Source organism: Schistocerca gregaria, chromosome 4 (genome assembly GCF_023897955.1).
Source record: "Schistocerca gregaria isolate iqSchGreg1 chromosome 4, iqSchGreg1.2, whole genome shotgun sequence".
Lineage (NCBI taxonomy): Eukaryota > Metazoa > Arthropoda > Insecta > Orthoptera > Acrididae > Schistocerca > Schistocerca gregaria.
In genome coordinates this window covers 434,882,311-434,898,778 of record NC_064923.1, presented here as the reverse complement: position 1 = coordinate 434,898,778, position 16,468 = coordinate 434,882,311, and the positions used below count along the sequence as shown (strand labels likewise).

The following is a 16,468-nucleotide window of genomic DNA, read 5'->3' as shown; positions in this document are numbered from 1 at the left end:
GAGTTCCAGTCCAGCACACAATTTTAATCTGCCAGGAAATTTCAAATCAGAACACACTCCATTGCAGAGTGAAACTTCATTCTTTTCATATGTGATTTGGAGCACATACTTGGCTAGTGTTGAATGTTTATGATTTGTGCTTTCCACTTAACATGCAGACACAACTTTATGCTGTACACCTAGGAATTTACCAAAAACTGCTCTGATGTTAGTAAGTTAATAATGTCAAGATAACAAATATTTATACATTTTTATGGCATTTACACTGTAGGTGACATTTCTAATTATTTGGATGTGATCTGTCAGGGAAAAGAGATATAAGAGACAATGAAGCAGGAGAGCTTCCTTCCTCTTTGTCCTGTAAAACTGACTTGTTGCATATCACAGCAACAGATCACAGTTATGACACATGGAACAAGCAAATAACGTAAAATTGGAATTAAATTTTCGCTCTGCAGTGGAATGTGTGCTGATATGAAACTTTCTGGCAGATTCAAACTGCATGCCAGACAGAGACTCAAACTCAGGATGTTTGCCTTTCATGGGTAAGTGGAAGGTAGGAGATGAGGTACTGGTTGAGATAAAGCTGTGACGGTGGCTCATCAGTCATACTTGGGTGCCTCTGTCAGCAGTGTGTTTGGCTGTATACTCTACTGTAGAGTGAAAATTTCATTCTGGAAACATCCCCCAGACAGTAGATAAGCCATGTGTCTGTAATATCCTTTCTTCCAGGGGTGCTATTCTTGCAAATTTTACAGGTGAGCTTCTCCGAAGTTTGGAAGGTGGAGACAATGTACTGTCAGAAGTGAAGCTGTGATGATGGCTCATCACTCATGCTCGAGTAGCTCAGTTAGTGGAACACTTGCCAGTGAAAGGCAAAGGTCTCAAGTTCAAGTGTCAGCTGCTTTCACACGTGGCCCAGCCCCTGGTGGGATAGGATAAACCTGTGACAGGATTGGAAGAGGAAATGCTGACTGTGTGAACTGGGCAGATCTTGCACCTGAGTTTTTCACAGGGATATGTAGCAAGGGTCTGGGACTGGGAGTGGCACAGGGACGGACTAGGATGTTTTGGAGGTTGGGTGGGCAATGGAACACCACTTTAGGAGGGTGGGAAGTATCATGGACAGGGTGTCTCTCGTTTCACGCAATGATGATAGGTAATCAAATCCCTGGCAAAGGATGTGGTTCAGTTGTTCCAGTCATGGGAGGTACAGGGTAATGAAACAGACGCTCCTTTGTGGCCATACAGGAATGTCCACATGTTATTTACCAGCTGTGCTGAAATTATTGTGCAGCTTTTTATATTGGTATGGCTATCAGCCAGCTGTCCACGAAGACGAATGGCCACCACCAAATTGTGGCCAAGAGCAAAGTAGACCAACTAGTGGCACAACGTGCAATTGAATGTAACATGTTTGATTTCAGTGGCTGCTTCACTTCCTGAGCCATCTGGATGGTATCCTCCAACACCAGCTTCTCTGAATCACGCAGATAGGAGTTATCCTTACAACACATTCTCCGCTGCTGTAGTTATCCCAGCCTCAACTACAGTAATATACTGTCCCCACACCCTCCACCCAACAGTTACCACCCCTCTGTCCTATCATCTCCTCCCCATTTTCGCCTCCCACCCTTTTATTTGCCACCCTCTGCCAACTCATACACCCATCTTTGCTCACTCCTCTCCTTATTCACTCCTTTTTTCCCCATCTTCCTGCACCACAACCTCAAGATGTTGTGCCTGTTGACATTCTAGTCCTTGACACTCCACCAGACAGCATACATGTCTCTATCCCTACCTATACACCACTATCCCTCCTCCTTCTTCACCCTTACCCGATTGCTGCTTGCTTCCCATGTCATGGCTGCATTCCAGTCCGAGATGCTGGAGTTGCCGGTCATGCGTGTATGAGATGTGCTTGCTTGTGTGTATGAATGGTGTGTGTTTTTTTCTACTGATGAAGGCAGTGATTGAAAGCTTTCCAGAAGAGTCTTCTAACTGTGCTTGTCAGAAACTTAAAAATTTCTTTTCCTTAGATATGTACTCTCATGAAACAAAAATAATGAAAAAGTAGAATCTATGTTACTGGATAGCAACTCAAATGCAGAGTTTCTCCTCTGTAAAGTTACAATCTTTAAACTATATGTTGGATGGACTGTTAATGACTGCTGATGATGTTGCAGGGTGGGTCCCATCACTGCTGCTGTGGTCCTGTGTGCATGCGGTCACAAACAGACAATACACTTGTAAGTGCGTCTAGAATTTGTAAGTAGTACATATGGCACTGTCATGCATTTGGAAGAAATATAACATCATATATCTGCAACTAGTTGAAGATTAACAGGATTTTGCTTATGATTGAAACAGAAAGTAGGTAGCATTTTCTAAACTGAGCAGTACCCTCAAAACATGGCTTACATGAATAAGATGTCATATTACTGTGGGTTTATGTTTTTAATAAAATTTACTGTCTCACCTATAAGGTCAGAGACATTACACAGCAACAATTCTGTTACAGAAAGTTGAGTGTCATACTTGCTCCCAATGCCAAATATATCTTTGAGTTTATTTTCGTGCAGTTGTAGGTGTCATTGTGACAATGACTTAATCAAAAACCAATTTTTTTATGGTTGAGAATAAGTGAAAGGTTTTTAACCATGGTTAATTAATTCACAGCACTTGGATTAATTAAAATGGTTCAAAGTTACATGCTGTTGACTCAATGCAGAAATTATGAATTTGGTTTTTTTTTTTTTTTGTTTGATGGTGTGGTTTTGTATAGCTAATTAAGGTGGTTCATGTTAGTATGAATACCACTTCAGCCCTACATCTGCAACTTTTATAGTCTGTAGTAGCATCTCCTGAGATAGAGTTCCAACATTATGAGGAGTGTCTAAAGAAAACTGCTCCACAGTGCTGAACATTAAATCACTTGTGGATCTTCCTACAATCATTCATAGTCATATAATTAATATCTTGGTATAATATGTAAGATATGGAGAGGCAACCACTCATTTATAGTGGACTGATGTGCAGCACATAGAAATATGCAACAGAAAACAGCATTCACACTAGCTTTTGAGCTCTTGATCTTTCTCTAGCAAAAGTAAAAAGTACACACATTCACACACACAACCATACAGAAACCTCCTGCATCCATCACCAAAACTTAAATGTTGCACTGGAGGTGTAAGTCCTTTTCTAAGCTATACTCTTGGATGCCTACAACAGTGTTGCAGTATAGTCTAATTGCAGAGTATGACAAACACATTGTCTGAAATCCATATCTCTGCAAATTTAGGACTAAGAGACCTGCGAGGAGAAGTATACCGACAAATGAGCAACAGATATTATTTTTCAGTTTCCAAGTGTATCATAAACATAATGTATAATTTTATGAATGCGCTCAAACTAAGTTTATAGTTAATTAGCCATGAGGAAAAGTATTTATTCATTCAGATCAATGTTACAGGACAAAGCTGTGCCTGGCAGCCGCATTGTGGCAACCGTGCTGCCCTTCACGGCCGAGCAGAGGTCGCCACCACCCGTGCGCCCTAAGCTTAGTGACAGCAGCCACGAGAGCGGCATCTTCGATTCTGACGACCACGATGATGAAGACCGACTTAGCGACGAAGTTGAAATAAACGACCAAGATGATGACCGTGGAGATGACGATGATGTAGATACTGATGACGGGTTTGATACTGGCTCTTCTCCTCGTGCTTCACCACACCGCCGCCTCGCCCGCAACAAACACAACTACCACAGATGCCAGGTATAGAAATACATTCCATAAAAGTTGTAGGAAAAGTTCCACATTTTCAATTAGTTTTTTTTTCATTGTTGGCTTATATGTAATATTAAGTTATGTAACATGAACATGTTGACCTGTAGATCCTGAGAGTTTTTGTTCTTAATGGTGATGTAATGGTGATGTAAGACCACAACCCTTACCCAAAATAATGTCATTATAGCCACAATTTCCAATTTTTAAAACTCTACTGTTTGACCTGTCATAGGTAGTTTAGTTATTCTTACATTAGTTGAATGAAGAAATTGATGTGGCAATAAATAAACATATATTGCTCAGAAGTTGGTAAATGTCACCTGTTAAAAAAGCTTCATTATTTATGCATTTTAAGTATACTTTTCATATCTAACCCCATAACACCATGAGAATTTAATGCACTTCTGTTTTGAAATTATCATCACTGCATAATTTAACTGTCATCTCAGCAAAATCTTCAAGGGTAAGTCTGACTATTTTGCACTGAAATTTCGAGAAAGGCTGTGCATAATGTCACAGGCATGATTCACCACATGTATTCTGGAGAACAAGATACAGTTATTAAACTTTTAGGGTAAGATGTCATACATTTGTTTCATTATGGTGTCCACATCTTAAAGGCTTGAAATTTCTTGGTATAAGAATGTCCAGAGTTAAGTTTACACTTAGCTGTTCTCGCTGATGGTAGCTTGTACCTACCGAATATGCAATCTGTTAAAAAGGTTGTAGAAGGACTACCCGTTACTGTAGTTGGAAATTGAGTATCATGTGCATATTCACAGTGCAGCATTTCACCCTTTCTTAATTTATGGGTGTTTGGGCTGCAAAATTTGTTGCTGTAGCAGCACTGAAAGTTGTTAAGAATACTTGTATTTCACTACAAAAATAAGGAAGCCAGACTTAAAATGACTGATCATGCGATGCCGTGCTTAGGTTATGCAGATGGAGGTGCCAGCAGCAGCATGCTCACAAGCCACACAGACAGATTTGCTGTGGCCTGCCGAAACTATTAGCTGTGCTTCACAGACTGATGAACCTGTGGGCTGTGGAGCACTCACAGGAGAAATACAGAAGCTGGCACTGATTCGTGAGCACATGGAGCAACGTGCCCGCCTTGAACAACGCTGCCAACTGTAAGTGTCTGGCAAAAACACTCTCTTATCTATATGCAAATTCATTATTTCTCAATGAATTGCTCTAATTTAATTCTTTTCAGGAAACAGATGAGTAATATATTCATTTTGTAGTGACATTTGAACAAATATATTATTTGTCACCTTCTGCGTAGAAAATTACAAGTAAGAAACTTATCCAAATGTCACTCTGAAAGCATATTACATGGCTTATTTCCTCAGAAGGATTCATCACTCTTCTGTCTGTCTTTCTTACAAATTTCAGTATCTCCTGTTCAATTTCAGAACAAAACAATACACACAATCCATGGTAGATATGTTCTGAAATAATCTTAAATAGGAAACACTTTCAAAAGATGACTGCACGAAATCCACAGGACATGCAGAAAAAAACTGCATGTCAGTGGATAGAGCAACTGTTTTCAACACACATTACAGGTGCTTAATGTGAGCACCATTAGTGATGTGGCAAACGTCAATATGACAGTCCAACTGTTGCCACACACATTCCATCATGTCATGGTGAATATCAATGACTGCATTAACTATCCTTCCTTGAAACTCTTTCAAATTAAGTGGCAGTGGAGGCAGGGATGCACCATCTTTGACATAATGCCATAAAATGTAATCTCAATGGGTTAATTCAGGTGACTGTGGTGGCCACTGAATAAGTCATGATGAAAAGCACTGCCATTCCTACACTGAAGCAGTTTGGGTTTGAGGCAATCAGGAATACTGGAAAGAAAGTATGGTGAAATATAATCTTGTCACAAAATGAAGTCTGCAATATCTTGCTAAAATCGTGGCATAAGTATTGCTGCAGCATGTCCTGGCACATGAAACCAGTCACAGTCTTCTCCCTAAATAAAAGCTGCCTATAAACTGTGGAAGGGGACAAAGCATACAAGATCTTAACTTTAGGTGAATTATGAATGTGTTCCACAATCTTGTGTGGATATTCTGTGCCTCAAACATGCATGTTGTGGCAGTTCACCTTTAGAGACACACAAAATATGATGTTGTTCTTGAAAGCCAACTTCTGTGCCACAGAAAGTAATTGCAGATGTCAGAATGAAGCTAGTGGTCAGTTCATATAACAACTGCAGTCAGCATGGTTTTACATGCAAGAGTGCATCAGACAGTTGACTGTTGAATCTGCATTTCTATGCTCCCACATGTCATCGATTTCTCCAAGCTCCTTGTGAATTATTCCAACACACACTCTACCTTTTCTGCTGATGGTCCCAGCTGCCTTGTTTTGTCCTCACCTCACAAGCAACCAGTGACTTGAATGCACTGTACCACCCATGCATTGTTTTGTCTGATTTAGCTTTTACCTGATATTTTATATGAATTAATCACTTAACCATCACAACTGACTCCCATTTAAGGATGTCAAGGGCAAAAAACCTGCACTGTTCCATTTTACACCATGTTCCGATATGCTTTCCCTCTAATGATGCACTTTGCAACTATGCCATGACACATGTTATTAATCAAACTTAAGAGGGATGCTCTATCCACTGATATGGTTCATTTTGCTGTATATTTTGAAACCTTCAACATACTTAGGAATAAGCATTTATTAATTATTTCAACTGACTTTCAGCTTCTTAGACTGTTGTCAAATGACAACTGAAGTAGCTGCCATCTGACAGAGACCTAAGAAGCCAAAAGCTCATTCATGACCAAATATGCAATATTTTGTGGAATATCAGGAAAGTTTTTTCTATTTAACATTGTAGTCAAGTTACAATTAACCAGGGGTGTACGACCCGGGACAACCGAGAGACCCGGGATTTTTTTCATCTGGGAGAAAATCAGGAAAAACCCAGGAATTTTTTTAGAATTCCAGGAATTTTTCATTGTTTTAGTTTTCAGTTAAATTTTTGTAATTTTGACTGGTAAGAACCCATACTCTACCAAAGGATATTACTGCATCCCCGTACTGCAGAATAATATTTCAACAATAAAACATAAACGAGAGAAAAAATGAAAATAACTTAAATTGAAAAGGAAATGTGCCACATACAACAACAACAAACAGTGCTCATGCGAGCTTCTGCCAACAGCAAAATGTGTCAAAGGTTTTAGGAAGATTATGTAATGTTTCATAACAACAAATTGCCTCCGCAGTTACTTTTAGAACAAAGCATTTCTCCTCTTCTTACATAACTCAACATTATATAAAATTTCAAACTCAAACATTTATGTGACTTCATGTATTTCAAAGAATGCCATCAACTCGGTATACTAGAAAAGTTGAAAACTGTTTAATATGAACATTAATGTTACCTGGTATTTCCATCCTCTAGTCCAAATATTTTCTTGAATTATAGAAGAAATAATAAGGTACCATATTTGTTTTTAATATTTCATTATTATCTGAGAACTCTAGTTTTCTGCCTCATGTCTGTCAGTAACTTGTTGAAGTCCATAAGAAAATATTTTCACTTCTATTTTTGTGAATAGTATTGTTCACCACAAGTTCTCTTTTGTTAGTTACCATGAATGCCTTATGGAATAAATGTAAAGACACATAATTCTAAGAATCCAGAGGTCATTGATGAGGCTCTTGTAAGATGGCACATTATTGACAACTTAACACAATATTTTTACTAAACATGTATGTAAAATAAATACTTTTTCTTACTGTAGCTGTGCTGCTCCAAAAAATAATTCCATAGGACAGTACTGAGTGAAAGTATGCAATCCTGCCTGCAGATCAACAAAATGAGTGTGCTTTTAAAATGCAAATCAGGCAGAAATGTGGTTTATAGTATATTTAACCATGCATGTTGCAACATCAGTTCAACAGGAGTGGCCTAAGAACTGAACATTGTGGTGTATCCTAAGTAATATTTCCCCATTCCAAATTTAACTTTATACCACTGTGTTCCCATTGTTAATTTGTTTTCTGCTGTTAAAATATAACATGATTAATGTATGGGAGATGCCTCTAATATCATAAGTTTTCATTTCCTTGGCGAAATTTTATGATATTAGCATTCAAATGTAAACAGTTGTTAAAGTACCAGAAAATATCAAGAGAGTAATTTTTCTTGTTTGGTTTTCCAGAATTGAGTTTTTGGGATCATATATTGCTTTCTCTGTGGGAATTTCTTCATAGAAGCCGAACTGATCAGCATTAATTCATTATTACTGAATGACTACTGTCAGCCAAAGATTTAAGATCTAAATTTTCCAGACAAAACAGCTGAAAATAAAGTTTCAGCTGTGACCACAAGTACCAGGAATGCTTTGTTTATAATCTAATTTATAGGGTAAAAGTGATCTCAAGACATGTGCCTAAGGATGACAATTACAATGACATAAAATCTTATTAGTACCAAAAGAAAAATAAATTCTACAAGAAGGATATCAAAACACCTAAAAATGAAATTGAACAATGGAAAATCTAGGGTGGAATAACGACAATGGAAAGAAAAGGACAGATTGCTACTCACCATGGTGTGTGTGTGTGTGTGTGTGTGTGTTGGTTACTTCAGAAGAAGGTTTTGTGATGGAAAGTTTACTTGTTTAGCATTCTTTTTGTTGTGCCTGTCTGTGAATTCCACTATATGGTAAGCAGCAATCTGTCCTTTTCATAATGTTGTTATTAAAAATGAAATTTGTTTTAAATATGACTATCACTTTCATTATATTATGAAATGTCACGTAGCCTTTGATAATTATCTTTTTATGTATGAGTAACTGTCTCTTGAATCTTTTAGGGAGATAAGAAGAATTCATGTTTACATTCTACAATGACATTACCTAAAAACTGGGAAAGCTTGTAAAATCCATAGAGTAATGGCAATAAGTGGATATACATAAACATGTGTCACAAAGAGTGAACTAGCTAAAAAACCATTATTACATTTTACAGTGATTAAATATAGTGTTCTCCTTCTGCACTTCAAGGTTTAGGCTCTTGTTCCCGTTCGTCTTCATTTTTCATTGCTATCTCATTCTGGGTCTTCCTATGCCCCTTCTTTCTCTTGGTTGGTATAGCATGGCTCAATGTGCGATTGTGCCTACACTCCTTCTTTCAAGATGATGTTTCCATAATGTTTCATTTTCTTCAAGAGAAAATATAGTGAATTCTGTAATTCTGATGTATATAAAATCAATGAGCTATATGAACTTGCGAAAAAGAAAATTGTGATGAGAAAGTAAAATTATTCTAGACAGACTAAAATGATGTACACAGTGGAAAACTGAACCAACACTTGTGCTTTTCATTGTCAATTTTCAATTATCTGAGTCATAAGAGCTCACTTCTTGGTCCACCTCACAACTTTAGCCTGTCTTCTCCTACCATTCGTAACCTCACAAAAGGTTTCTGCTCAAATAATGGAATTGTCACCTTGACAGAATGAATATAGCAGAGGCCAGATTGTCTGAAACCTTAGGTTGATTTCTGAGCTGAAAATTTGTTGCATTTGTAGAGTGTTTGGAGAAATTGATCACAGAGTTTGAAATTGTATGTGAAAAATGCTGGCAAACTGAAACTGTAAATGATCTTATATGAGTTAATTTATATATTAGTACAATTAAAATTCAAAAAATCTAGATTTGTGTTCTGCTGTTGCACAGTTTTTATTCCTAGGAAGATTAGTATCACATACTTCTAAGGAGTAGAAGTTTCAGTGCATATAAGATAATCTCTTTAATATTTAATGATAAGATTGTCAACTTACTTGTTCTTTTTTTACTGAACTGAGCAGATCACTGTTAAGTTTTACTTCACATATGTAGTTTGGTTTTCACACCATTCAATTTGATTTATTCCAATCAGCAACTCTTTCTATGATAGTGAAAGGACATGTAAAAGCTCATAGAAATGTAGATTATGTAAAGAAAAATTAATAACAATCTTTCAAATGTTGAAATTCAAATAATGAATATTACCAGAGGGAAAAAGGGATCCTTCCCTGATCAGATTTGTGCACCTTCATTTACATGTCCATCCCTTTTCCAACTTCAGAATAGGTAAAATGCATTTACATAGAGAGATGTATGGCAAAATAAAAGGACTTTGCTTGCAGGTTAGAATCCCGACGGCAAGAGGAGCAAAGGCTACTGCGTCTCTGGATGCCTGCAGCATTAGCCTGGGCACTGTGGCGTGTACTTCAAGCTACCAGTCCAAACACACAGCGAAGCCTCACATTCACACCGCAGCCTGTCACCACTGCTGACGGTTAGTACATACTTGTACCTGCTGTACAACAGATAGTTGTAATAATAACACAGAGCTATAAAATCGTTCTGGTTGCAACTAAAATACTAACCAGACAAATGTTATGAAAACGTAGACAAATACTGTCACAATGTGTTGAGCTTACAGAAAAACTTAACTGCAGAAAATCACCATACACAAATTTATTGGACATACACAACTACAAAGAAAAATAAAATAGCTTCAGTTTATCCAGGTATGTATTTTGTGTCATATGACCAAACACAAATGAGACCAATTACTGCCACTGTTCATCTCACATTTCTCGTGTAGTGAAACATATCGTGTTTTGGTTTTCAGTTACCACAATATTTGTATTTTGGGACTTGAGGTGTATTGAAAAGTGGCAGTGCACCTTATCTATGAAGCAATTGTAGTCTACAGTGCATATTTTTCTGAAGAGATGTTTGAAACTTTCATCTTGGTAGCAAACTCTACAGAGGCTGCTTGCAGGTGCCAAGCTATGAGGGGTGCCAGTGGTACCCAAATGCAAGATTTGTGTACATTAGTATTACAGATAGTTCTTTCCATTTGTGGACCACAGAAGCACTTTTTCTCCCTTTGTAACACAATGAGATGAGCTTCCTTTTTTCTTCTGCAGTCTGGAATGTATATCAGTCCCCCCCACTGTTAGTCAGGATAGCTCATGCAGAAGAGTTAAGAAATCGGTCATAAAAACCTCAATAGTACAATGCCTTCAAGGATATAACAATTCGAGTTGGCAGTGGAATGCATAATATAATAAAGATACAATTAATACAGTATATAATAAGTACAGGCAACACAAGCCCCTGCTTGGGGTGCCAAGCTAAGAAGAGCACTAGAGAAACCACAACAGTAAAACTTCCATAGGGGACATACAATAATCAGCAGTGGCCACCTGTGGGTGCCAAGCTGTGATGGGCACCAGTGGCACCCAAATGGAACATTTGTATCACGCAAAAATTGAGATGGGCAAAATGTATGTGGGAAAAGGGGAGGTGAAAGGGGCTGTCAAATGCTAAGTCGCTTGTGCAGAAAAATTTTCTTGGGCCAGCCCTGTATACAGCCATAATACAAGAATTAGTAAATAAAAAATGAGATTTGCTTGTATTTTATGATAAAGTATGACGCACTTCTACAGAATCAGCAAGCTGTAAATGCTGCGAGCGGCTGCAAGTGGAGCATGAGAATGTGATGCGGTGTGCAGATGAAGTTTGGAGTGAGTTGGAGCAGCAGCATGAGAGAGAGCTTCGGCACTGTCATGATCAGCTACAGCAGCGTGAGGAGCAGCTACAGCAAGCCGAGCAGAGGCTGCATGACACAGAAGAGCAGCTACGCACTGCAGAGGCAGATAGGTAGGTGCTGGTTTCTTTGCAATCTTTACTGTATTGAACAGTTAACAAATTATGTTGTCTGTTCCATATCTTCTCAGTGGCTAAAACTAAGAGTGCTTGCAAATGATAATTTTTAAGAACATACTTAACCTCAACTTATCATGTTACCTTGTAGTTAACACAAGTTATTGCCAACCAGAAGTTTGCATATTCAAGTTTTGAAGAGTATGTTGTTGTGAGTTTCCATTTTTCATTCTTATATGTGATTCTCTGGGTTTGCTTCTGGTGATACATTTGAAAAATCAATACTCAGAAAAAAGATGCAGGGTCTCATGCACCTCAGTGTTTGAAGTCCACTTACAAGGCAATATGTTTCCAAATTTTTATTAGTATTTGTATCCCTTTACCAATGATAATAGAAAAGTTATTCTATTTTATTATTTATTCATGTTCCATTGATCCAGTATAGAAGAGAACTACATGGATAGAGAACGAGTCATAATGATACAGGAGAACAGTATTTACGGATGCTAACTGATACAAATTGTAATATGTGTATAGGAATAAAATTTGCTAATAATTACAAGCTTAGGCTTTTCTTACAGTGAACAAAAATAATGAATTACAATTGTTCCACATTGCAAGCTGCAAATTTGATACAACTGAAGTATTTCATAAGCCTGAGTGAAAATTTTTGTGTGAACATAGGTTATTGTGGTAATAGCAAATATTACAAGTACAATGTGTCATACTTAAGTTACAGCATATAAATGTTTATATTAAAGAATTCATTAATAGAGTAAAAAGTGTGCTCCACAAGATAATCTTTTAATTTACTTTTAAACTGTGGCATTACACTGGTAAGATGTTCTTTGTCCAATTGAAGTGTATTATACAGCTCCATGCTTGAGTAGTGTACACCAGTTTTGTACTAGACTCAAGTTTTTTCTATCAGCATGCAAGTTGTGTTTTGATCTTGTGTTGCAGTTATGAAATGAGCTATTGGCTTTCTGCATGGGGAGGTTCTTAATTAAAAAACAATAAAGGGATACACTGTATTGTGAGGTCATTGTTAATATTTTATGTATTTTAAAAAGATTTCTGCATGAATTATTTCTTTTAACTCCTCTTAGAATTTGGATTGCTCTTGTCTGAGTGACAAATACTTTATTTACCATTGGTTGGTTGCTCTAGTATTGTAGCAGTTGCTGCTATAATACATAGAGCATAAGTTGCTGAACTAAGTTTTTTTCTCAAGTCCAGAATATGGCAAGTTTAGTATATGGTCGAGGTGGAAACCAATGTATTTTGAGGGAAAAAACTTGCTGCATATCTTGATCATTACAGCTTAGACTTACGTCCTCATGAACTTCCTGAGATCCACGAAAATGAATGTACTGTTTTGACATCATGGAGCACAAAGTTGGCATATGTTGCAATGTCATTGTGAGGTATTTTTTAAACTAAAAGAGATCTGCAAAGATAGTAAATTTACTTGTAGCTTTTGCATGAGGTGGGAGGTCGTTAATAAAAATAAGAAAGAGCAAGAGGCCCAGCACAGCACTTCTGTACTTACTGTTTCCCAATCAGATGAAGCTCTTGTGCTACCTCCACGATTAGGCAATACCCTCTGCTTTCTATCAGTCAGGTACAATCGAAACAACATTCTCCACTGTGTCACTTATAATATATTGATTTCAAAAGGAGAGTTTCATTGCTTGCACACTTGAAAGCTTTGATTAAATCACAAAATATACCAACTGGAGCCAGTCTATTGTTCAGTGCTTCTAAAACAGTATTGGTAAAGAAAATATAGCATCATTAGTTGGTAGGTCTCTTTGGAATCCAAACTGACAATGGGTAAGAGCCTTGTGGATGTTCAAATGTTCCACAATTCTCTTATGCATAGATTTCTTGAGAATGTTGGAGAGGCACGTCAAAAGAGAAATTGGACAGTAGTTTGAAGCATCAGTTTTATTTTCTTCTTGAATAGTGGTTTCACATTGACATACTTCATATGCATATGCCTGTGTGGCACTTTACCATTTTTGACTTTTCTATTGGTACTGACACTCTTTATCTTGGCATATGCATCTGAAAATCGTCCACCATAAAGACTTCCTATCGGCTCTGGTATGAGTTAAAATTTGTTTGGTGTCACTAGATAATGGAAAGTGATTTTAATTTGTAATACCACTACTAGTAGTACTGAGAAATTTGATTATACCTTTATAAGCTTTTATAAGAATAAAAGTCTAAGTAATAGAGGTAAGTTATTTTCAAGATGCAAAATAGTCATACAAACAATAGCACAAAAAGAACAGATTGCTACTCTCTGTAAAGGTGACAAGTTGAGTTGCAGATAGACATGATAGAAAGAATGTTACATATTAGCTTTCAGCCAAAGCCTTCGTCAGAAAAGAGGACAACACTCATACACACATCACTGCTACCTTCAGCCACTCCAGCCAGACTGCGACAGACACATGTTCAATAGGAGTGACAATCTGGAGCAGGATGGGGAAGGAGGAGGGATAGCAGGGTACAGGTTGGTGAATAGGAATTTGTGCTGCCTGGCATGCAGAGACTAGAAGTAGCATGAAAGGCCTGACAGAAATAGTGTCTGGATGCTGCGGGAGAGGGAGAGAGGGTGGGCAAAAAGATGGGGCAGTGGTAAGGTTAGGAGTAGATTGGGGGAAAAGACCAATGGAAGGACTAGCAAATAGCAGCACATAATGAGAGTGAGGGGAGGAAAATTGTTAGGAGATAACAGGAGAGAAGGGGTGAAACAGTTGGGTGGAGGGTGTGGGAAAGTATGTAACTGTAGGTTGAGGCTAGAATGATTTCAGTAGCATAGAATGTGTTGTAAGGATAGCTCCCACCTGCACAGTTCAGGAAAACTTGTGGTGGAAGGAAGGTCCCGGATGGCCTGTGTTGTGAAGCAGCCATTGAAATCAAGCATGTTATGTACAGGTGCATGTGTGCCTTAGGATGGTCCACTTTGCTCTTGGTTACAGTCTGGTTCATCCTATGGGCAGCTGGTTGGTAGTCATGCCAATATAAAATGTTGAACAATGAATGCTAGTATATCACATAGCTGCTTTCAAAGGTGGCCAAGCTTCTGATGGGGGGAGGCTAAGCCCATGACACTAACTATATCCTAACACCTACTACCTCATTCCTCATACACATTGCTAACTATCTCCTAAACATCAAAGATACCAATTTATTGCCCGAGATTCAGCCACCCACATCAAAGATACCAACTTTCACCAACTCAACATGTCATCTTTATGGTGAGTAGCAATCTGTCCTTTTCACAGTGTTGTTAACATTCCAACCTGAACTTTCTATTGTCTGAAAATGGTCATGTGAAACTACAGATTATAAATTTTGGATTGTTAAAGAATAAGTCACAATCTCTTGGGTTTTTCGGTGTAACTGGTTAATTATGTACACTATTGATAAATCACAATTGTTCAGTTTTTCTATACAACAAGCAAAATATGGGTTATACAATACACAGGACCACGTACTGTGATACTCAGGTCGATAAATCAAACAGTGGAAAATTAGGAATGGAATAACAACAATATGAATTAGGATAGTGTGCTACTCACCACATAGGGAAAGTGTTGTGTGGTAGACAGAACATTTAAAACTAGATTAAGCTACCAGACAGTGTCCTCTTTCAGATTTACAAAAATGTGCACACATTCATACATGCACAGTCACATATTCATGGCCTCTGTTGCATATGGGAACCCAGCCCTGACTGCAGTGAGAGGCAATATCAATTGGGAGGGGTATGGGGCATACAGAAGATGTGTTGGGTGAGAAGGGTGAGGGGTAGCACAATAGGAGTGAGAGAAATTGCTGTAGTGCAGTGGGAGTGTGCAAAGATGAGATAGGGACAGGATGATGAACTGTATGGTGCAGTATTGAGAGGCTGTGCCAGTTGGGTGGAGGGGAGAGGGACAAAAGAGAAGCAGAAGTGGAAAGAACTATGCATGTACATTTGCTTGAGGATAGAAAGCTTGTGTGAGGTTCAAGGTGAAGCAGGCAATGGCATAGAAGCAGATGGAGGACAGGAATTGGTGAAGATTGGATTGTGATCGGGGGGGGGGGGGGGGGGGGGAGGTACCAGGAATAAAAGATGTACTGTAGGGTTCCCACCTGTGCGGTTAAGAAAAGCTACTATAGAAACAGATGGCAAGGACTGTGAAGCTGTCCTTGAAGTGAAGCAGATCATGTTGTGCAATATGCTCAGCAACTGGATGATTCAGCTATTTCTGAACCACAGTCTGGCGATGCAGTGGTCATTTATGTGAACAGGCAGCTTGTCAGTGGTCATGCCTACATAAAATACCACATAATGATTGCAGTTAATTTGGTAGACCAAATGGGTGCTTTCACAGGTGGCCCTGACTTTGATGGTATTGTAATGCCTGTCACAGGAGTTGTGTAGGTGGCAGTGGGAGGATGTATGGCACAGGCCTTGTACCTATGTCTTTCACAGGGATATAAGCTGTGGGGGTAAAGGATAGTATAGTGCATGGGTTGGATGGGGTTGGAACAGGCCTACCACTGTGGGAGCAGTGGGTAGAATACTTCTTATTTCAGAAGCATGACAAGAGGTACTCAGAACCCTGACAGAGAAAGGGAATCAGTTGCTCCAGTCCTGGGTGATACTTAATCACAAGTTGTACACTCCAGTGTGGCCACTGACAGATGGTGGGTGACGGGGGAGGCAAGTCAAGGGAGATCTGTTCCTGGACAACATGTGGTGGGTAAATTCCAGTCTGTGAGGGCCTCAGGGAGACTCTTAGCATATTTGGAGAGGGAATACTCATCACTGCAGGTGTATTTTCAAACTATATGCAGGTATCACTTACACTTGGAAGGTGAAGAGAAAGTATTTGCACGGGCTGTGTGTTTCTAGCATTTATTACATTTTAAACTTCTTCATGCTGATGAAAACTTCTGA

The 16,468-nt window shown here is 38.5% G+C and overlaps 1 protein-coding gene across 1 annotated transcript in view; it reads left to right on the top strand.

Moving 5' to 3' along the window:
* The window catches only part of LOC126365770 (golgin subfamily A member 6-like protein 7), a 510,481-nt gene that overhangs the window by 457,228 nt on the left and 36,785 nt on the right, over nt 1-16,468 (top strand). The window contains exons 6-10 of the mRNA XM_050008292.1: nt 2,187-2,249; nt 3,476-3,778; nt 4,724-4,923; nt 9,975-10,126; nt 11,289-11,502. Coding sequence (XP_049864249.1) covers nt 2,187-2,249; nt 3,476-3,778; nt 4,724-4,923; nt 9,975-10,126; nt 11,289-11,502 — 932 coding nt within the window. The remainder of the gene's footprint in view (nt 1-2,186; nt 2,250-3,475; nt 3,779-4,723; nt 4,924-9,974; nt 10,127-11,288; nt 11,503-16,468) is intronic.